The 22,735-nt window shown below is 48.0% G+C and overlaps 1 protein-coding gene across 1 annotated transcript; it reads right to left on the bottom strand.

Annotated features, from left to right (window-relative positions):
• Positions 1-17,873: 17,873 nt before the first annotated feature.
• LOC100037530 (ammonium transporter 1 member 1) lies at positions 17,874-19,886 on the bottom strand. The gene has a single exon (XM_044469272.1). It carries the CDS (start codon positions 19,769-19,771, stop codon positions 18,287-18,289), a length of 1,485 nt encoding a protein of 494 aa, XP_044325207.1. The 5' UTR covers positions 19,772-19,886; the 3' UTR covers positions 17,874-18,286.
• Between the last annotated feature and the right edge of the window lie 2,849 nt (positions 19,887-22,735).

Below are 22,735 nucleotides of genomic sequence, written 5' to 3'. Positions count from 1 at the left end.
GCCGCCGCCCTCCTCCCTCCGCCTGCGGCCGCCCCTCCTCCCTCCTCCGCCAGCAGCCCTCCTCCCACCGCCCTCGACCTCGCCGCCCCTAGCTACCTCTCCGTCGCCCCCCACCCCCTGCCACTAGTTAGTACTAGATTTAGTAGTAGTAGATGTTAATTTAGGGTTCATAGCTAGTACTAGATGTTGCTTAGTTAGTACTAGATTTTTAGAAGTAGTAGTGGTAGTTGAACTACTTTAGTTGTAGTTGAACTAGTTTAGTAAGTAAATTAATAAACTAGTTGAACTAGTTGAATTAATAGAACTAATGTATTTTTAGTAAGATAATTAATATAACTAGTTGAACTACTTTATTTTTAGAAAGAACTAGTTTTTTTTCTATTTATAGTAAGTTTATATTTAGTAAGAACTAGTTGAATTAATAAAACTAGTTGAACATGTCATATTTGTTGTTGTTTTTTAGTTTAAGCAATTATTCGAGATGTATTAGTGATAACTTATATGGTTTCAGGTGACCACCGTCGTCTCCGTCACCGACCCCCTCCGACATTCCCGCCGTCATCCCAGTCACCGACCCCCTCTGACATCAAGGTGAGACCAGCCAAATATCCTTGTATATCTTGTGTTGTTGCTCAAATAGGATATGTGGTTGCCCAAGTGGTCGTTCATGTTCAGTTTACATCTCCGAGTGGCCTATGTTTTGCCGGAGTGTTGATTAATTTCCGTTCCGGCAAATTTCAGGCGCTCAATATGTCCTTTTTTAGCAAAGGTCATGCCGGATTTTTTCGTGAATTCTGGCATGACATGTGCTAGAATATGTACAAGTTTAATCTTTGAATTATGATTGTAGGAAATGTCGTACTCGGATCACGACAGTCTCCCAGGGGAGTGTAGCTGGTGCCACGACGATCGAGGTATGTGCGACAGGTTTGTTCGGCTGGACGAAGATCGGCGCTTCAGCATTAAGCTCGAGGAGACCTTCGATTGTGAAACGGTACGCAACAACGACAAGTGTTTTTTTCGTAATTAAGCATGACTTCAACTATTTCAACGTCTAATTTTCATATTTTACAATTCGACTAGCTTATCCCATGCCATGCAAGACGCTATGTCTTGGAGAGGATGGGTTTTGAAGACCATGAAAATTTCGAAACAAAGAAAATACACCTAAGGACCCATCATGATATGGATTTTGAAGTAAATCTGTGCAATGCTCATTGCGTAACCCATTTTGGTAGCCAAAATTGGGAAGCACTTTGCAAAATGTATGGTTTTTATGAGGGTATGATTGTCACCATGGATCTTGGTGATCCTAACATCGAGCAAGACAATATGGACATTTGGGTCCTTGTTGATACGCTTTCGATTGTACCGCTATGTGAGTTTCTCAAACATAGTTATTAACTAATTTATATTGTTTATTTCAAAATAGTTAATAGCTTATTTCCATTGACAACTTATTTTGATTCTTCAAAGACTGTGCGGAAGATGGTAGATAAAACCCACTACACCGATGGCACCGAATTAACGTATAAGGAGAAAAATCATCTGATCGCATTTTGTACTCTTCTTGAGAATTACAATAACTATTATCGAACTCCTCCAAATTATGGTGAATACGTGCCACTAGTGCATGTGTTGAACCACGGTAACTTCTCTGGAGATACCCTGGTAAGATTTTTTACTATTACGACATCCGTGCATCTTTTGCATACTTCTAAAACTAGTACATCATTGCTAACTACGATGTTATTATTATGTTTTTCAACAGAAACTCCCGATGGATTGTGTGCCTCATCTGATGTCTCTGCATGGTCGCCTCTCAGTTCTAAACATACTGCCAGGTAAATCTACGGAGCTCACCTGTGCATATCGGATTTCTAAAACCCGTGAACACATGTTCATCAAAGAATGGGAGAAATGTATGGACATTCGCAAGGAGGTTCTTGGAAGTAACATTCAGCGAAAGGCAAGAATTGGAGACAGGCTAATCTCCATTCTCCATAATGGAGAGTTAGGGGCTATCTTGTTTTTTGCTATTTTACCTTAGAAAATGTAGTAGGTCTTAATCAAATGTAATAGGTCCTATGAGGTACAATATGTTTATTATGTGGTAATGTGTTAGAGTTGATAATGATGATCTTGAGGAGGTGTTATGTGATGTCAATGATGAAAATGATGATCTTGAGGAGGTGTTATATGACAATGATGTATTATGATGATAAGTTGTTAATTATATGATGATGATGATGATATTATTATATCATTGGGTGAAAGAACCGCGGATTAGTTTCAATTGGATGGACATCCACTTGAAACTAGTCCACGGTTCTTTCACCCCATGATGTAATAACTCATTATTATGTAAAAACAATCTCTAAATTCCCGTTGTATGAAAACTTGTGTAAAGGTGTATGAATACAACATGAAATAAAAAAGAAATAAAATACTAAATAATAGTAGTAGCGCGGGAGAGGAGAAGCGCTACTACTAATTACCAGTAGCGCTGTTCTGAAGGAGCGCTACTACTAAGTCAATTTACCAGTAGCATGTGTCGAGGCGCGCTATTGCTAAGCATTAGCTGTAGCGCCTTATCAGTAGCGCTCCTGCCCGCACTACTGATAGGCCTAAAACCCGTGCTGCTAGTAGGCTTTTCCCTAGTAGTGATAGGAGGTAAATTCTTAACATCTTCAGCTTTAATACCTTTTTCTTTCATAGATTTCTTTGCTTCTTGCATACCTTCGGGACTGAGAAATAGAACACCTCTCTTCTTCGGAGTTGGTTTAGGAATAGGCTCAGTAATTGGCTCAGGAACTGGCTCAGGAGGTGGTTCAGGAGGTGCCCAATTATTTTCATTTGCCAACATATTATTCAATAGAATTTCAGCGTCATCCGGTGTTCTTTCCCTCAAAAGAGAACCAGCATAACTATCCAGGTAATCTCTGGAAGCATCAGTTAGTCCATTATAAAAGATATCAAATATTTCAGGTTTCTTAAGAGGATGATCAGGGAAAGCATTAAGTAACTTGAGAAGCCTCCCCCAAGCTTGTGGGAGACTCTCTTCTTCAATTTGCACAAAATTGTATATTTCCCGCAAAGCAGCTTGTTTCTTATTAGCGGGGAAATATTTAGCAGAGAAGTAATAAATCATATCTTGGGGACTTTGCACACAACCAGGATCAAGAGAGTTATACCATATCTTAGCATCACCCTTTAATGAGAACGGAAATGTCTTAAGTAAATAAAGGTAGCGCGATCTCTCATTATTTGTAAACAGGGCAGCTATATCATTTAACTTAGTAAGATGTGCCACAACAGTTTCAGATTCATAGCCATAAAAAGGATCAGATTCAACCAAGGTAATTATATCGGAATCAATAGAAAAATCATAATAATCCTTATCAGGAACACAGATAGGTGAAGTAGCAAAAGCAAGGTCGGGTCTCATTCTATCTCTAAGAGATTCTTTACTCCATTTAACTAACAACCTCTTAAGTTCATATCTATCCTGGCAAGCGAAAATAGCTGCAGAAGATTCTACATCAAAAAGATAACCCTCAGGAATAGCCGGCATAGGTTCATCATCACTAATATCATCGTGTTCAGGTTCAATAATTTCTCTTTCTCTAGACCTAGCAATTTGCTCATCAAGTAATTCACCAAGTGGCACAGTAGTATCAAGCATAGAAGTAGTTTCCTCATAAGTATCATGCATAGCAGAAGTGGCATCATCAATAACATGCGACATATCAGAATTAATAACAGTAGTAGGATTAGGTGTCGCAAACTTACTCATAACAGAAGGAGAATCTAGTGCAAGGCTAGATGGCAATCCCTTACCTCCCCTCGTAGTTGAGGGAAAAATAGTAGTTCGATCATCTTTCAAGTTCTTCATAGTGTCCAGCAGATAAAAATCCCAAGTGACTCAAAGAATAGAGCTATGCTCCCCGGCAACAGCGCCAGAGATTAGTCTTGATAATCCACAAGTATAGGGGATCGCAACAGCTTTCGAGGGTAGAGTATTCAACCCAAATTTATTGACTCGACACAAGGGGAGCCAAAGAATATTCTCAAGTATTAGCAGTTGAGTTGTCAATTCAACCACACCTGGAACTTAGTATCTGCAGCAAGTTGTTTAGTAGCAAAGTAATATGATAGTAGTGGTAACAGTAACAAAAGTAAAGACAATAAAAATAATGTTTTTGGGTATTTTGTAGTGATTGTAATAGTAGGAACGGAAAAGTAAATAAGCGTAAACCAGTATATGGAAAACTCGTAGGCACCGGATCAACGATGGATAATTATGCCGGATGTGGTTCATCATGTAGCAGTCATAACATAGGGTGACACAGAACTAGCTCCAGTTCATCAATGTAATGTAGGCATGTATTCCGTATATAGTCATACGTGCTTATGGAAAAGAACTTGCATGACATCTTTTGTCCTACCCTCCCGTGGCAGCGGGGTCCTATTGGAAACTAAGGGATATTAAGGCCTCCTTTTAATAGAGAACCGGAACAAAGCATTAGCACATAGTGAATACATGAACTCCTCAAACTATGGTCATCACCAGGAGTGGTCCCGATTATTGTCACTTCGGGGTTGCCGAATCATAACACATAATAGGTGACTATAGACTTGCAAGATAGGATCTAGAACACACATATATTCATGAAAACATAATAGGTTCAGATCTGAAATCATGGCACTCGGGCCCTAGTGACAAGCATTAAGCATAGCGAAGTTATAGCAACATCAATCTCAGAACATAGTGGATACTAGGGATCAAACCCGAACAAAACTAACTCGATTACATGATAAATCTCATCCAACCCATCACCGTCCAGCAAGCCTACGATGCAATTACTCACGCACAGCGGTGAGCATCATGAAATTGGTGATGGAGGATGATTGATGATGACGACGGCGACGAATCCCCCTCTCCGGAGCCCCGAACGGACTCCAGATCAGCCCTCCCAAGAGAGATTAGGGCTTGGCGGCGGCTCCGTATCGTAAAACGCGATGATTTCTTCTCTCTGTTTTTTTCTCCTCGAAACCCAATATATGGACTTGGAGTTCGTGTCGGAGGGACACCAGGGGGGCCACGAGGTAGGGGGGCGCGCCCAGGGGGGGCGCGCCCCCCACCCTCGTGAGCAGGGTGTGGGCCCCCTGGTCTTCATCTTTTGCAAGGATTTTTCTTTATTTTTTTCTAAGGTGTTCCGTGGAGTTTCAGGACATTCCGAGAATTTTTATTTTCTGCACAAAAAACAACACCATGGCAGTTCTGCTGAAAACAGCGTCAGTCCAGGTTAGTTCCATTCAAATCATACAAGTTAGAGTCCAAAACAAGGGCAAAAGTGTTTGGAAAAGTAGATACGATGGAGACGTATCATTTAGCCACAATGGTCCGAGAGGACGCATGATGACCACAGGTCCCCGAGTGGATATCGTCAAGGATTATCCGACCTTCTTCTGGCGTTATACATTTCTGGCCGACTCCAGTCGCGCTCTCTCTATACAATTGTCCCTTTATCACGGTAAAGGCTTTGGATCGACGGACGATCTGTCGAGCCTCTTCCTCATTCTCTGGGAGCTCTTTCCTTAGGATATACGCGATGTACGGCTCTATCCAGTCGGGAGTGATGACCAAAACTTCCATGATTAGGTCGACCACAGCTGGAACTTCAACCTTAGTCGGATCTGTGGCACTTTTTGGCTGTGGAGCTTCTTCGGTGAAAGGATCCTCTTGAACTGATGGAGTATGGATGTGTTCCAAAAACACATTACTGGGAATGGCTTCTCTCTTGAAACCTATCTTCGCCAAATCATCAGCCGCTTGATTTTTCAGTCGGGGTATATGATGAAGCTCTAACCCCTCGAATTTCTTCTCCAGCTTTCTCACCGCATTGCAATAACCAGTCATGGCTGGACTTCTGACGTCCAACTCCTTCATCACCCGATTGACCACCAAATCCGAGTCGCCGTAGACCATAAGGCGACGGACGCCGAGTGAAATGGCCATACGCAACCCATACAAAAGTGCTTCGTATTCTGCTTCATTGTTGGAGGAATCAAAGTGGATCTGGAGCACATATCTGAGCTTATCTCCTCGGGGGGAAACCAATACTACCCCAGCACCGGAACCATTCAGCATCTTAGAACCATCAAAGAACATGGTCCAGTGCTCCGATTGAACTTGAGTCGGTAGTTGCTGTTCAATCCACTCGGTAATGAAATCTGCTACAGCTTGGGACTTGATGGTTTTCTTTGCCTCAAACTTGATATCAAGGGGAAGGAGTTCAATCGCCCATTTCGCCACTTGACGAGTTGCATCTCTGTTGTGCAAAATCTTTGACAATGGGGCGTCGCTGACGACTGTAATGGAATGGTCAGAGAAGTAATGAGCAACCTTCTTCGCGGTCATATAAATCCCATATACAAGCTTCTGATAATGTGGGTATCTTTGCTTTGATGGGGTCAAGACTTCAGAAAGATAATACACTGGGCGTTGAACTTTGAAGGCTTTTCCTTCTTCTTCCCGCTCGACCGTAAGTACTGTACTGACGACTTGCCCTGTGGCTGCAATGTAAAGCAGCAAAGGCTCTTCACTGATTGGGGCAGCAAGCACCGGCTAGGTGGAGAGCAGGGCTTTTAGCTCTGCAAACGCTGCATCAGCTTCGGGAGTCCACTCGAACTTGTCTGACTTCTTCATCAGTCAGTAAAGAGGCAATGCCTTTTCACCGAGGTGAGAGATGAATCGACTTAAAGCGGCCAAGCATCCAGTAAGCTTCTGGACATCGTGCACACACAGGGCGCTTCATTCGGAGTATAGTGCCAACTTTTTCTGGGTTGGCGTCGATTCCTCGTTCGGAAATGAGAAAACCAAGTAACTTTCCACCAGGAACTCTGAATGTGCACTTTGATGGATTAAGCTTGATATCATACCTCCTGAGGTTGGCAAATGTTTCAGCAAGGTCAGTCAACAGGTCGAAACCCTTCCGTGATTTGACCACAATATCATCCATGTATGCTTCCACATTCCGACTGATTTGAGTGAGTAAACACTTCTGAATCATCCTCATGAACGTGGCTCCGGCATTCTTGAGACTGAATGGCATGGTGACATAGCAGAAGCACCCGAACGGAGTGATGAAAGCTGTTTTAATCACGTCGGGTCCATACAGACGGATCTGATGGTAACCGGAATAGGCGTCTAAAAAAGATAGACGCTCACATCCCGCAGTTGAGTTGACTATTTGGTCGATGCGGGGGAGAGGAAAATGATCTTTCGGGTAGGCCCGATTGATATGTTTGAAATCAATGCACATACAAAGTGACTTGTCCTTCTTGGGGACCATGACAACATTGGCGAGCCACTCGGAGTGGTAAATCTCTCGGATAAACTCCGCTACTAAGAGCCGAGCCACCTCCTCGCCAATGGCCTTTCTCTTCTGGACGGCGGACCGTCGAAGATGTTCCTTGACAGGTTTTACTTTTGAGTCGACTCTCAGGCGATGCTCAGCCAGCCCCCTGGGAACACCCGGCATGTCAGCAGGCTTCCATGCGAAGATGTCCCAGTTCTCACGGAGGAACTGGATGAGCACTTCTTCCTATTTGGAGTCGAGTGTTGTGGAGATATGAGTCGGAGCAGCACTGGGGTCGGTCGGGTGAATTTGAACGGGCTTCGTCTCACCGGACGACTGAAACGCTGACTCCGTAGCAGGCTTCTTGGCTCGCAACAGATCACTCGGATCTGCAGTTTTCTGGTATTCCTGCAGTTCTACCACTGCCATCTGAGCATCGGCGATCTTTGAGCCCTTCTGAAAGCACTCTTCCGCCTTCTCCCGATTGCCAGTAATAGTGATCACACCTTTGGTACCAGGCATCTTCATTTTGAGATACACATAGCATGGTCGAGCCATGAAACGTGCATAAGCTGGCCTGCCCAAAATAGCATGATAAGCACTCTGGAAATCCACAACTTCAAACGTCAACTTTTCCTTTCGGAAATTCTTGTAATCACCGAAAACCACATCAAGAGCAATTTGGCCGAGTGACTCAGCCTTCTTCCTAGGGATGACTCCATGGAAACTCATATTGCTGGTACTGAGTCTGGACATCGGAATGCCCATCCCTTTCAGTGTTTCTGCATATAATATATTTAAGCCACTGCCACCGTCCATCAGAACTTTAGTCAGTCGAGTGCCTTCGATGACTGGGTCGACCACCAAAGCTTGCCTCCCAGGGGTGGCTATGTGTGTTGGATGATCAGACTGGTCGAATGTGATGGCAGTCTGAGACCATTTCAGATAACTGGGTGTCACCGGAGCAACCATATTCACCTCACGGTTGATAACTTTCAATCGACTTTTGCTTTCAACATCGGCAAAAATCATCAGGGTGGAATTGACATGGGGATATCCTTCATCACTGTCCTCTTTGTCCTCAACTTTGTCCGACTCCTTTTCCTTATCCTTGGGTTGTTTCCCCTGAAATTGCTGGATCAAGAGCCGACACTGCCGAGTAGTATGTTTCGGGTAAATGAAGTTACCCTCCTCATCTTACTTCGTGTGAATGTGGCACGGCAAATCCATCACGTCATTTCCTTCCTTGTCCTTCACCTTCTTAGGGTTCCAAGAACCTTTGGGCTTTCCTTTGAACTTTCCTTGAGTCACGGCTAAGGCTTCTCCAGGAGCAGCTGGCTCGGCTTTCCTCTTCTGCTTCCGACTGGAGTTCCCTCCCCTGGTTTCATGAGGGGTTGGCTTGTACTTGCCACTCCGGAGTCGGTCTTCTTATTCACCATTGGCATACTTGGTGGCAATCTCCATCATCCGACTCAGGGTCATGTCTCCTGTCCGACCGAATTTCAAACTTAGCTCTTTGTTCTTAATGCCCTCCTTGAAGGCACAGACTGCCTGGTGATCAGATACATTTTCCACCGTGTGATGCAACGTGATCCACCTCTGGATGTAATCCCTCAGAGTCTCATTCGACTTTTGCACACAAACCTGCAGCTCTGTCAACCCTGTTGGTCGCTTGCAAGTTCCTTCAAATGTTCTGACAAACACTTGGGCAAGATCTTTCCAAGTGTAAATGCTGCTAGGTGCCAACTGATTCAGCCATGCCCTGGCCGAGCCCTCCAACATAAGAGGTAGGTGTTTCATGGCCACCTCATCATTGCCGCCGCCAATCTGAACAACCACTCGGTAATCCTCAAGCCAAGTATCGGGCTTGGACTCGCCGGTGAACTTACTGACTCCAGTCGCCAACCTGAAGTTGGGAGGAATCACCGCGGCCCTGATGGCTCTGCTAAAACACTCTGGTCCTGAGATGTGAACTCTGCTGCTGGTGGGCGCATCCCTGTCATGGCCTTCTCGGTGAGCTCTGTTTCGATCGACCAAACCTTGAACGATAATGGATCTCGCATCAAAGCCTGGTTCCCTGGGGTCGACTGGAACCCTTCGCCCAACACTGTGCTGGCGTCTGTCATCTTGCTGTCGAGGGGCATACGACCAACCCCTTGGGGGAGGAGTGGGCACTCGACGCCGATCATCGCGATCGAATCGGTCATCATACTGATCACGCCGACCTCCACGTCCCTCACGCTCGGGGGCGATCTCGGGCTATGGGCCGACTAGACTGTATTCGCGGCGACGGATCTGCTGTGAATCCTGTTTCGCGACTGTGATACAGCGGAATTTTGATCTCCTGCTGTTCGAAGTAAATCTCTGATCTGCATCAAGCCTCTGCCAGCCTCCGACTGAGAGGGCTGAATCGATTCTGCTATACGAGCTGCAGTTGCTAGATTCTGAATCGGAGTTCGATATACCTGAATTGGTGGTGAAAAGAGTTGACATCGACTGGAGTCTGAAACCCGTTGACGTGCACGCTCGTCGAGTGCGCTCAGCCAGGTTGGCCAAACGCGCGTCCTCTAAGGCGCGAGCCTCGGGGGTTTCTCCAACGATAGGAGTATGCGCGCATCCATGTTCCGGCAGCGAAGATCTTCCCTTTGCAGCGAAGTGAGTGGCTCGGGTTGATACTCTTCGTGGACCTGCGCTGGGTCGCCTCCACTGTCGCCTTCGTCGGTGCGGGGGAAGCCGGGAGGACTGCACGGCCCATTGACCATCAGGACCTCCGCCGCTGGATCACTGTTGTCGCACTCGGATGCCATCTCTACGGAGCCAGTTGACAGGTCGAACAGGCCGTAGAGAGATTCGTCGGGCTCGATCGCCGCGACTTGGGGAGTGGCCGACTGGCGGGCCACCGCGTGCCTCACCCACCGCTGAAGCCTCGACCGACCGGAACGCTTGCGCTGGCGGGAGACAGGGAGAGAGGACGACGCATGGGTCGACCGGTATGGGGCCGACGGTTGTCGCAGGAGGACGCCGCGGACACACGCGCGAAAGTGCGTCGCCCCACGAACAGGGAGCGCGTCGATGTCGAGTGGAGCCTCCTGAAGCCAAGCGGAGTCGTCGGCGATGAACGTGAGCATGCCGAGACGGATCTCGTGGCCCTCAACCAAAACTCCGCCGGAAACCATGATGAAGGTGATTGGAACAATCGCAACCTCTCCATCAAGTCGCTAAGACACCTGCCCCATGGTGGGCGCCAACTGTCGTAGTTCTAAATCTGACAGTAGAATAGGAGGGGGGGTAGGAATGGAGAGGCAAGATCCTAGCTATGGAGTAGTTGTGTACACAAGGTGTTTACGAGTTCAGGCCCTTCTCGGAGGAAGTAACAGCCCTACGTCTCAGAGCCCGGAGGCGGTCGACTGGATTATATGCGTATGAATTACAGGGGTGCGAACCCTTTACACTGAGGAGGGGGTGGCTTATATAGAGTTCGCCAGACCCCTCCGGCCCTCAGTTATGTAGGGTTTAAAGTACATTAAGGTCTGGCGTTACTGGTAACGCCATACATAAAATGCTATCATGACCATAAAGACTACTTAATGACAGACCGTTTGTGTGCAGAGTGACTCTAGATCTCCTGTCGGTCGAATGAGTGGCTTGATGGTCGAGTGTCTTCGAGTACGTCGAGGAAATCCTTCCAGGTCGACTGAAAGGTAATTTCTTCTAAAAATGTCCTTGGGGAGGGTACCTTCGATAGAGACATGACCCTACCCTAGATACATGGCTTCATCAGTGACTAGCGCTCCAGCCGGTGGTTCGTGGGGCGGTTGGGGAAGAGAAGATCGAACGTGGTCCAACCGTTGGGATAGAGAGTTGGGAATCGGCTGAGAGCTTTTAAATTTTCAAGCGACTGTCTTCTAACAACTCCCTAACGTAAGATAGTGTCCAACAAACATCTTACATTATAAGGCGGAGAGAGTAGTACAAATTGAAGCTTATACTACTCTAGTTCCAACTTAGAAATTCACAACTTACAACTGTACGTTCCTGCAGCCTGTTCAGGAAAAAAATTACGGGTTCGTGAGACGAGTTGGAATCTCGGCAGTCGCCGCCAAACACTGCGTGGGAACCTTGCACATTTTTGTGGTACTTTGGGGAGTAAAGTACTACCAAGTTTCATGGGAGAAGATTTGTGACACACGACTGCATGAGCATGCATGTCCATGGTGACAGCCTTTTATTTTGGCTTTCTATTTTCAAAGTTTTGCATCTTTTAAACAAAAAATTCAAATTAAATTTTGTTTTCATATTCGTGTTTCTCGTGAGTAGCGCTTTTAAATAAGATCACTTTTCAATATATTTTGACGACCTTTAAAATATATGTTAAGTTTCAATGTTGAAACTTAGTACGAGCGGTTGATAAAAATCAATTATTTTGTGTCTGTGACCGACAAAGAAATATTGCTTAATACTATCTCTGAAACTGGTTGAAATTTGGCAGTTTTTGATGCAAAACCCGTAAGTTTCTTGTTGAAGCTTACATTTGTTTGAGAGATTTTCTTTTTTACTGTGCCCTCGTGCAGAATTGAACTAATGCGTGAATCACGAGACAGCACGAGTAGGCGGCGGGACTTGACAGGTGAGTGCCCCGAACTCCTGTGCCCCAGTGTATTTCCGCGCGTTCCATGCGTGTCCACGAGATCGATCATTTGATCATTCTTTGCCTAGCTCCGCATTTCTTATACCAGAAAAGCACGAGACGGTTCGCAGAAGCATCGCTTGCCACGAACCGCGTGTACTATAAAACAGTGTCCCGCGGTCAAGCAACATATCAATTGAATGTCGTTCAATGTTTGCGAATCTGGGAAAGTACACTTGTTTCTTTCTTATAGCAATAACTAAAAAGGCACACCCGCTGGCCTCACTTTCCTCCCAAGCAAAAGATTGCACTTCAGTTAGAGAGCGCATAATCCATACTATCAGTATCATCCTAGTAGCACGTAGTATGAGGATCTCAACGGACGCACGGCTAGCTTGTCAGTTGCGCGCACCGTCCACCCTTGTTCGAACACGAGTACGTACCAACTAGTACTGCTCACCACCCATTGGGCTGGGCGTATCATACTAATGTGACCTCCCAACCTTTGAGCAGCACGTTGGCAGCATGGGTATACGTCAGTCAGACGATCTCCAGCAGCCCAGCCAAGAGAGAGAGAGAGAGAGAGAGAGAGAGAGAGAGAAAATCAAACAAAGGGCTCGTGCTGCATGCATCGCGGATTCCCACACAGTCGGTGCTGTCTTCATCATGCCGCTCCACCCCAGAAATGAGACTCCGTTGATTCCATGCATGGAGGACGACATGATAAGTACACTCGGCAGATGGGAGCCCAACCACGAGGTCTCGACTCTCGAGCACAAAGTGTTCGTGCTCGCCTACCACGCGAGCACAAAGTATTTTACTCACCATTGCCAGGAGACAGGAGTTGTTCACCAACTCACCACCACGCGGGCTGTCAGCAACCAACCCGCAGCAGCCAGTGAGCGACTCGATCGGCTCCCCGGGGGAAAAAAAGACAAAGGTAAAACGGAGGCCTATTTTACTGGCTGGCCAGCCCCGTGGTGCCTCGCGTGCGCACCGTCGCCTTTCGGACCGGCCCGGGACGGGATCCCCGTGAGCCAGGCACCGAAACGCGCCATGGGACGGGTGCACCGCCTCTGTCCCTCCCAAGGCAAAGGCACGCATGCATGCACGCACGACGGCCTTTTCGGCTAGTAATAAACATCTCCGTGTGTTGTTGTCATCTGCTCTGAGTTGTGATCCGGAGTTCCGAACGCTACGTGGAAGAAGTCTGTCTCGATGGCGAGCGCACCACGGCGGGTGCCGATTGGCCGGCTCGGCTCCCTCGCGGACGGGGAAGGCGCGGCCCCGGTGCACGAGCTAGTGCGGCGGCTCTCTTGGTGACATCACCCAAAGGAGCTCCGGCGTCGAGGGAAGTGCGTGCGCGTGTGTCCTTTTCCGTACCCGTGCGTGGTTTGAAAAACGGTGCAAAGCGGCTTTTACCCAAAGGAAATTCTATGTAAAATATTATCTGTGCCAGAAAGTATGCTTTCGCCCGACACTTATCATTTGAGTAAATTTTCTGTATCTTGCTATTTGGTGGGTTACAATCTGCTTGCCCCTTTTTATGGGGCTCTATCCTAGATTTGGCTTTTCAAATTGATAGGACACGTTAACATCTCCATAGAGCTCCCCAAAAAAGAAAAATCTCCATAGAGAAAGAAACATGAGCCTTTGGTCTTTGTTTTAAGAAAACATTTTATATTTGTTTCTTCTATTAAGTCTACTACGCATGCCCCCTCTCCCACCCAAAAAGATGATGTTTCCTCCGTCCCAAAACTCTTGTCTTAGATTTGTCTAGATACCGTATCTAGTTAGATACATCCGTTAGATACATCCGTATCTAGAAAAATCTAAGACAAGAATTTTGAGATGGAGGGAGTACTAAATTCGTGCATCCAAAGTTAGAAACAAAGTATTCATGTTTTGTACACACACCATTTCAAATTAGATATATTTTCAAATTTGGTCGGAATAATTAAGGGCATGTTCAGTAACGCCTCAGCTCTCGGCTGAAATGTCTATATTGCCTTTTCCCCAGGAATTGTCTATCCCTTTTTCTTCATATAATCGTTAAATTGCTAGTTTTCCTAAAGCAGGCAAGCACGTACAAATGGATTTAATTTGTATTTTTTTCTTCCATTGATCAAAATATGAAAAACCTTGATTTTTTGCGGGTAAAAGTTGATTGATAAGGGCTTCGGCAGGGGGACCCCGTCTCTCCTCTCCTTTTTGTCATTGCCATCGACCCTTTGAAGCAAATCCTCGACACGGCAACTAGGAAAGGCCTTCTGCACAAGATCTGTGGGAGAGGGGTCATCGTGCGTACCTCTCTTTACGCGGACGATGCGGCTGTGTTTGTTGCGCCCATCAAAAGAGATGTGGACAACCTGGCGGCCTCTGAGGGGATTCGGGAACGTCATCGGTCTGTGCACTAACTTCCATAAGAGCTCAATGGTGCCCATTAGATGTGGCAACCTCGACTTGGACCGCATAACCCATGGGCTGCCGGCTGTTAGGGCTGCCTTTCCGCTCCGTTATTTGGGGCTACCGCTATCGATTTGGAAGTTGAAGCTTGCTGATCTTCAATTCTTAGTGGATAAAGTGGCGAGTAGATTGACAACATATGAGGGCCAAAACATCACCACCATTGGACGCGCGGCGCTCGTCAAGTTGGTTCTCGCTTCCCAAGTCATCTACTTCATCACGCCGCTTGTCATACAAACCACCATCCTGCAAAACATTGACAAACTCGAGTGGGCATTCCTTTGGTCGGGATCGGATAAGACAACTGGGGCAAAGTGCAAGGTCAATTGGGACACTATCAGTAGGCCGCTTGACTATGGTGGGCTTGGGGTCCTAAACACCTTCAAGTTCGCGCGGGCCTTGCGTCTGCGGTGGCCTTGGTATGAGTGGAAGGAGCCCACAAAGTTGTGGGTTGGAGGTGGGAACCCGTGTGATGAGGATGACCTTAATTTTTTCTACGCATGTACCACCATCACGGTTGGCAATGGTGCGCGGACACCTTTTTGGGACTCTCCTTGGCTTCTGGGTCGCAAGCCCAGAGACATCGCTCCGCTCATTTATGACGCTTCCTCGCGGAAGCGCTGGAAGGTGCGGGAGGCTCTCAAGGAGAGCGCGTGGATTCTCAAAATCAGGCCACCTACACCGGCCTCCATTGAGCATGTTTCAGAATTCTTCACCCTATGGACGCTGCTCCAAGAGGTCCACCTTGATGAGCTTGCCGATGATGACATCCTTTGGAAGCACACGGCTTCCGGGAACTACTCCGCGGCCTCCGCGTACAGGGCACATTTTTTGGGCTTGGTCCTCTCCCCCATGGACCAAATGGTTTGGAAGGTTTGGGCCCCTCCGAAAGTCAAGTTCTTTGCTTGGCTCGCGCTTCAAGATAGGATCTGAACTGCAGACAGATTGCAGAGGCGAGGCTGGCCAAACTGTGGCCCTTGTCCCTTGTGCAGAGGGGTGCAGGAATGCGGTCCCCATCTATTCTTCAGATGCCGCTTCACCCTCAGGCTCTGGAACATGGTGATTCAGAAGCTCTGCATCCACGACGTGGACACGTCCGCATGGCACTTGTACGACTCCATCAAGGAATGGTGGGCGAGTTTGAGCGCCGAGGGCACTGCCAACCGGAAAGCGAAGGCTTCGATAAGCATGTTGGTTTCGTGGGTGATCTGGAATGAGCGTAATGCAAGGGTGTTTAGACACAAGAGTGCCCCTCCGCATGTTTTGCTAAACAATGTGATCGAAGAGTCTAACCTTTGGGTTAAAGCCGGGGCGAAAAAATTAGGGTCTTTCTTATTGCGAGAGTAATTGCCATGCCGTTTCCTGGCACTGTGTTGTAACAAACTCTTTCTCCTCCTCATTTAATATATGAGGCAAATCTTTTGCCTCCGTTTCAAAAAGTTGATTGATAATGCATTGAAAATGTTAGAAGGACAACTATGTTGACAAAGTTGAAGAAAACAAAGGGCATTTATTTTGGAACGGATGGACTACATATTAGTATACACTCACTCTGTCCCCAAAACATAAGGCATGCCAATTGTATGTTGTAGTATCAAACTTTCAAGTTTAACCAAATTCATGGAAAATTATCAATATCTAGAATACCAAATAAATGTACTACAATAATATTTTACATGAGAGATTCACCGACCTTGATTTCGAACTATAGTTGTTCACATTTTTTTCTATAAACTTGATGAAATATACTCCATTTTAAGACAATAATTGTATGCCTTACATTTTAAGAAGTACTAGTATTACAAACATGGTTGTAAAATACTTTACGCATTTAACTAAGTATTATGTGATTGTATATGGAAATCATCTTCCAGCTACAGACATTATTTTCGTTCTTGCTCCCTAACCTAGGCAACGGGCAGTGGCGGTGGCTGATCTACCCTACTCCATGGCGAGTATGAGGGCTCCCTCTTCCTCCGTCCATCGCTCGACGATGGTTAGGGGGCCAGTGATTCGGCCCCATGGTGGTAAGGTTAGGGTTTGCCTCCATTCATGGATGGCAAGACGTTGGTCTCACCGTTGGCGTGGAATAAGATATTCCTGACTTGTCCTCATTTTGGTGATGCTTCGTCTTCATGTCGTTGGGAGGTGAGTGGAAGATGGCGTATCCGTAGATCCATTTTTCGGGTCCGACAAAGTTTTTGTAGGTTTATCTCAGTAGTGTTGCCCTGCAGAGCGGCTAATGTGGTTGTGCGTCTTGATTCTATGACGCCATTTACGACAGACGAAGATGGGCCAGCTTCGGCCTCGTTAGAGGAGCGTGTGATATTGGTGTTCCCCAACTTTGTCTATCCGAAACTGGAGCATTCTACGGATCCTATCCAAAATTTTCTTCTCTGGGGCAATGATTTGCGTCTTTTTATCGTCGACTTCTCAACTGCTGCTTTTACAAGCTCCTATGTTTAAACAAGTTTGTTCCATTGAGATGGAAGCCAGAGGAGGCAACGAGCTTTCCACATGGCGCGGTCGCCCATGGATGCAGGAGGAAGGTGATTTGAGCATCCTCAAGGATTTAATTGTATTTTGTAAATTTTTGCAAAGGTGTTTGTAAGGATTTATGGTAATTCATATATGGTCTTTGGCCTGATAAAATCACCTTGCTACGGTAATGAGATGTGCCAGAGAACTTTCTCCTGTTTATTATTCAAAAGTTATTGAGAGTTTTATCCACAGGCTTTGGTCGTTAGCCGTAGAGAATCTCCATAGAGCGACACTGTGACAGTTATCTAATGTTTTCCTCCCTGTCCACCCGGTGACATTGTTTAGGAGACGTCTGCGCGACCTGTGTTGTCCTGGCTCGGCAACTTGGTGAGAGGAGGCTAGCTCGCAAGCACTCTCCAATCTCTTTCCAACTCCAAGCGTCTTATTTGGCAGGATTATTGAAAGGGAGATGTGTGCTGTTGTACTGCATGATTGAGCCCGCTTTCTGTTAGTATACGAGCACAAATATTGGAGACAGGAAATAGTAGTAGTAAGTTACCAACAGGAGTATGATGCTCCAGGTTAATTATAGCTTGTACTACTAGCACAGTTTTGTACTACCTCTGATCCCTCTTTTCTGGCCCAAAACTGAAGGGAGGTTTGTATATGATTGCTGCATCTCTACATGACCAATCTATATTGGTCTATGCCGGCTCATTTAAAACAGGGAGGTAGTAGGTAGAGTACTCTTGTGAGGTGTTTTGTTTGTAGGTGTAGCCGTCAGTTGTGTGTAAACTAAATGTAAGCGTGCACAAAGAACCAACCCCCTATCATTTTTAGGGAACATCAAAATGAAGAGTGAAAACTAGAAAATTTTCACGAAAGTGATGCTCGATAGAACGTCAGGAACATACGTAACACATAAACTAAAGCCATTCGATCGAGAAAACGCGCCAAAGTTTTGATAGAGAGGGTGGCCCGTACTAGAGGACAAATGTCAACAATTCAACCTTCAGCAGCCACCTATCTTGACCACACCCTTATGATCACAGAATTCCACCACAAAAATGACAACATATCACCAAGAAAAAACCCCAGCCCCGCAGATTCCATCCACACACCACATCTCTAAACGCACGCATGTACACAAAAAAGGTAAAAAAAAAAATAAACCTCGTCCTAGTGTAATAATTTTACAATCTTGCCAACGAACACAAGAGCGGCAAAGCATTGGCCCAAACAGTACTGGAAAACATCGTCCGATGATCAGATCACATATGAGATGGATATAACAGAAAGGCGAACGAATTTCCACTGGATTTCTTGTTATGTACTCCGGCTTGATTGGTTAGACCTGGCTGTTGGCCGCGGCCGCCGGCTCGACGCGGGTCTGCGCCGACCTGAGCATGAAGCCACCAACCGACTTGTCGTGCTCGTCGTCGTCGTGGTAGACGTAGGCGAACCCGCCGTGCCGGGTCAGGTCCATGCCGGCCATCTCGTCCTCGGCCGAGATGCGGAGCAGGCCCAACTTCTTGAGCGCGAAGAAGAGCGGGCCCATGGTGCAGCTCACGAACCCGGCGATCACGAGGATCTGCACGATGTGCGCCGCGAGCAGCCGCCCGCCGCCGCCCAGGAACAGCCCGTACGGCCTGCCGGCGCCGTAGATCTCCTCCACGTACTTCTGCTTGGCGAACAGCGCCGTGAAGATGATCCCCCACGCGCCGCAGCCGCCGTGGAGCTGCGCGGCCTCCAGCGGGTCGTCGTACTTGAGGCGGCCGGCGAGCGCGTTGAGCCCGATGAGCACCCACGCCGAGACGAAACCGCAGATGACGGCGGCCCACGGGTCGACCACGCTGCACCCGGCGGTGATGGCCGCGAACCCGCCGAGCAGGCCGTTGCAGACGTCCACCACGTTCCAGTGCCCCGTCTGGAGCCGCTTCCCGAACAGCGTCGTAAGCGCCGCCACGCTGCCCGCCAGCGTCGTCGTCACGGCGGTGCGGCCCACGCCCGACCACTGCCCGTTGATGCTCCCGGGGGGGCCGTACGACTTGAGGATGGTGACGAAGGACCCCGGGTTGAACCCGTACCAGCCGAACCAGAGCAGGAAGGTCCCGAGCACGACGAGCGACGCGCTGTGGCCCTTGAGCGCCACCGAGCGGCCGGCGTGGTCGAAACGGCCGATGCGGGGCCCCTCGATGAGCGCGCCCCAGAACCCCGCGATGCCGCCGACCATGTGCACGACGCCGGAGCCGGCGAAGTCGATCACGCCGGACTTGAAGAGCAGCGGGCCGGACGTGCGGGCCGCGGAGGCCCAGCCGTCCACGGACCAGATCCAGTGGGACACGACCGGGTAGACGAACCCGGTGAGGAAGGCCGAGTAGATGAGGTAGGCGACGAACTGCGTCCTCTCGGCGATGGAGCCGGAGGTGATGCCGGCGGCGGCGATGGCGAAGGCCCACTGGAAGAGGAAGAAGCTGTAGTCGAAGCCGGTCTGCGGCATGTCCTTGAGGCCGAAGAAGTGCTTCCCGATAAACCCGTTGGACGGCGTGCCGAAGGCGAAGGCGAAGCCGAAGAGGTAGTAGAAGAGCGCGCCGGCGGCGGCGTCGAGCACGTTTGTGAGCATGATGTTCATGGTGTTCTTGGCCCGGACGGAGCCGGCGCAGAGCATGGCGAAGCCGAGCTGCATGGCGAAGACGAGGTAGGCCGAGAAGAGCAGGTAGGTCGAGTCCACCGCCGACGTGGTGTCGGCGAACCTGTTGCACAGGTAGTCCGTGGCGTTCATCGCCGCCGCGCCCAGCAGCGGCGCCAGGTCCGCCGCGCACGTCGCCGACATTTCCGCGGCGCCCCTCTACTTAGGAAAGTGGTTGGTGTTCAGCGATCGGAACTGGCAAGTCGGGATTGGCGTTGGCGTGAGGAGGCTGGCTGGGGGAACCAACCGGTGGCGTCTGATTTATAGGAGACGGGCGAGGCACGGAAAAAACTGGCCAGGCGAAATAGGCGGACGGATTGGATTTCGTTTCGGAATATCGTGTGGTGACGATGGTTTTTTATCTTGGCTTTTGGCTGGAGAACGGGGCCCGCCCGGAGTGAATCTTATGTGGTGGTCTCGGATCAGGGGCGGTGCCGTTCTGGAATCTCTGGATTCTGGAGATCATAGCTGGGAGGACGTCCGTCCCATCGTGTACTTGTGTGTCGAGAGTTGGCACGAGGCAATAACCAGATACTCCTACTATTTCGGTTTGTTTTTGGAGTTTGTTCGGGGCTGTATAAATCCTTGGCTAGTTTCTCGCACTCTTCTGGTATAGTTCTGTTACTCGATTTCTTTTACGGGTAGTACTTCACATTGGCACGTTGGGACTGAGCTGTATCTTTGAAACTTTTAACCTTTGATGACACTTATTAATGCCCGAGGATCTCGGGTTTACAGCCTTGCAATTGTGGTGCTGCCCATGGAATCTTGATAGTCATGGCAAGATTTACATTTCGAGTAAGATATTTTATTGTTGCCTCTAGAGATGGTGATGCAGCGAACCATTTAGATATTCTCAGTCGTTCCCTAAGGAGGGTGGTGGGAGCGAACACTTTGAGATTCACGTGCGAGATCTGACGTACCTGAGGGAGTTCGCTCCAAATCAATGTTTATCTACCGTCATATCAATAGCATTTAGGATATTCAATTAGTTCAAACCACACACTTGCATCTCTGTTTCCGCTGGGTGTTTGTCTATTGCAAGTCTCACTCTCCCTCTCTCTCTCTCAACATTCATGTTCTTTTAGGAAGTTCTGTGTTCTGGCCTCTTTTTGTTCCATAACCATTCATCTTCTTTTCCCCCTATTTTAAGGGGAATATCAACCTTTATTCTTTGAACGAAAAGGCTGAACACATCTGACACGAGAGATTGTCCAAGGAATTATGGCATCGTACCTAGATACTCAACCGGGTCACCCACTAAACATGCAAACTTTGCACGGTGGAACACATCTTCGGAGAGGTACACTACGACCAGGGGCGGGCCCAGAATTTGAAGAGCGTGTATTCAAAATTACATAAGGAATTTTTCCAAAGCTTAAAAAGCCTTGTTTTTGCCACCTAAAACCAAATATATCACCATAACTCGTGTGGAAAATTCAAATTATCATGCCTAAATAATTTATAATTCAGTGCAAAGAAATCACAAATTCAAATACACTTGAAAAGTAAGCCAAGTAGCTAAATTAACTTACAGGTGTATGCATATATTACAATTGGGGTCGGACGTGGCTCGCACAGCCGGCCTACTTGGCAATGGAAAACGAAGGTGATGCATCGACACCTGTAACCAATAGTGCCTGTAATGATACATAAATTTAACACAACTAAGGTGAGATTCGACAAAAGAAAGCAAAGCATAATTTTGATGTCAGAGGATAAAAATGTATTAAGATACACGAACGCCTCAAACTATCTACCAGATCGAGTGAGCCTTAATTAGATGCGGCAATGCCCACTGCTGCCGACTGCAGAGATGGATTAAAGATGGATCGAGACAACAAGAGCCAACGGATGCTTTCCCCTACGCCTGGCGGCTAGGGTTTCTCTCCTCTTAGGCGATCTCCCTCGCCTCTGAGTCCTACCCGGCAACTCCACCACCGATCGACCTTGGTTCACGTCCGCCCTCGCCCCTCCCTGCTCTCGGCGTCTCTACACCGAGATAGCGACGGCGATGGCGTCCCCCTCCGATGCTCACTCCGCCACGGGCGGCAGCGGCGCCGCCACGGCTGCACGATCGGATTTGGGTGACTTTCTGGAAAAGTTGGATCTGAACGACGATGACTTTGTGGATGTGGAGATCGATGAGGATGATCCTGAGATTCAAGAGAGCGTCCGCTGGCTTGCCCTGGCTAGGGTTCATACTAACAGGAATTTTAGCCCATCAGCCTTCTACAAGGACATGAGGGCGGCATGGAACCCTGCTCAGGAAATAAGATTTAGGCCTGTTGGCCCTAATCGTTTCATCGTCCAAGCATGTTGTTTGGGGGACTGGGACCGCATGATGAAGCAAGGTCCCTGGCTCTTTCGTAACATGGCGGTGCTTCTATGCCCGTACGATGGCTTCAGCAAGACGGAGGAGGTGGAATTCTTCCACATCCCAATCTGGCTGCAGATTCACAAGCTCCCAGACCCTTACTGCAAGCAAAACATCGTGGAAAAGCTGCTGAAGGATGCGGGAGAAATCATGGAGATGCGGTTGAACGGGAACACTCGCGGTGACTATGTTAGGGTTCGGGTGCGACATGATATCCGCAAGCCCCTCACAAAGTACGTCAGCATCGTCCGTGCTAAGGAGCGCCAGGTTTACCTGGTTAGATATGAGAAACTCGCTAGATTTTGTAAGTTCTGTGGTCTGATTGGTCATGATCACAAAGAGTGCGGTCTGGGTATCCATGAGGAGAAGGATCTCAAGTTTGGTGAATGGATCTATGCATATGCTCCCAATAAACCCAGGCAAGAGGAGCGTACTACTAAACCTACTGGATATGCGCCAATGAAGGCTGATGACAAGGTGCCCGGTAGATCGGAACCTCAGTATGCTCCCTATGACGCCGAAGTGTTGGACACAGCAACGAGCCCGATCAAGAAAACTAGTGTGAGAACGGATGGGGTTTTAGTCCCAAAAAGGAGGCTGGACTTGGAGGAGGCAGGGAAGCCACTGGGTGACGGTCCTGGAGTCCCAAAAACAATCTTGGCCATCATTGATGGTAAGGAAATTGCTCCGGAGGGGGCTGGCTCTCCTACTGGAAGTAACTCAAGCAGCAA

Source organism: Triticum aestivum, chromosome 2B (genome assembly GCF_018294505.1).
Source record: "Triticum aestivum cultivar Chinese Spring chromosome 2B, IWGSC CS RefSeq v2.1, whole genome shotgun sequence".
Lineage (NCBI taxonomy): Eukaryota > Viridiplantae > Streptophyta > Magnoliopsida > Poales > Poaceae > Triticum > Triticum aestivum.
This window is presented reverse-complemented; position numbering and strand designations above follow the sequence as displayed.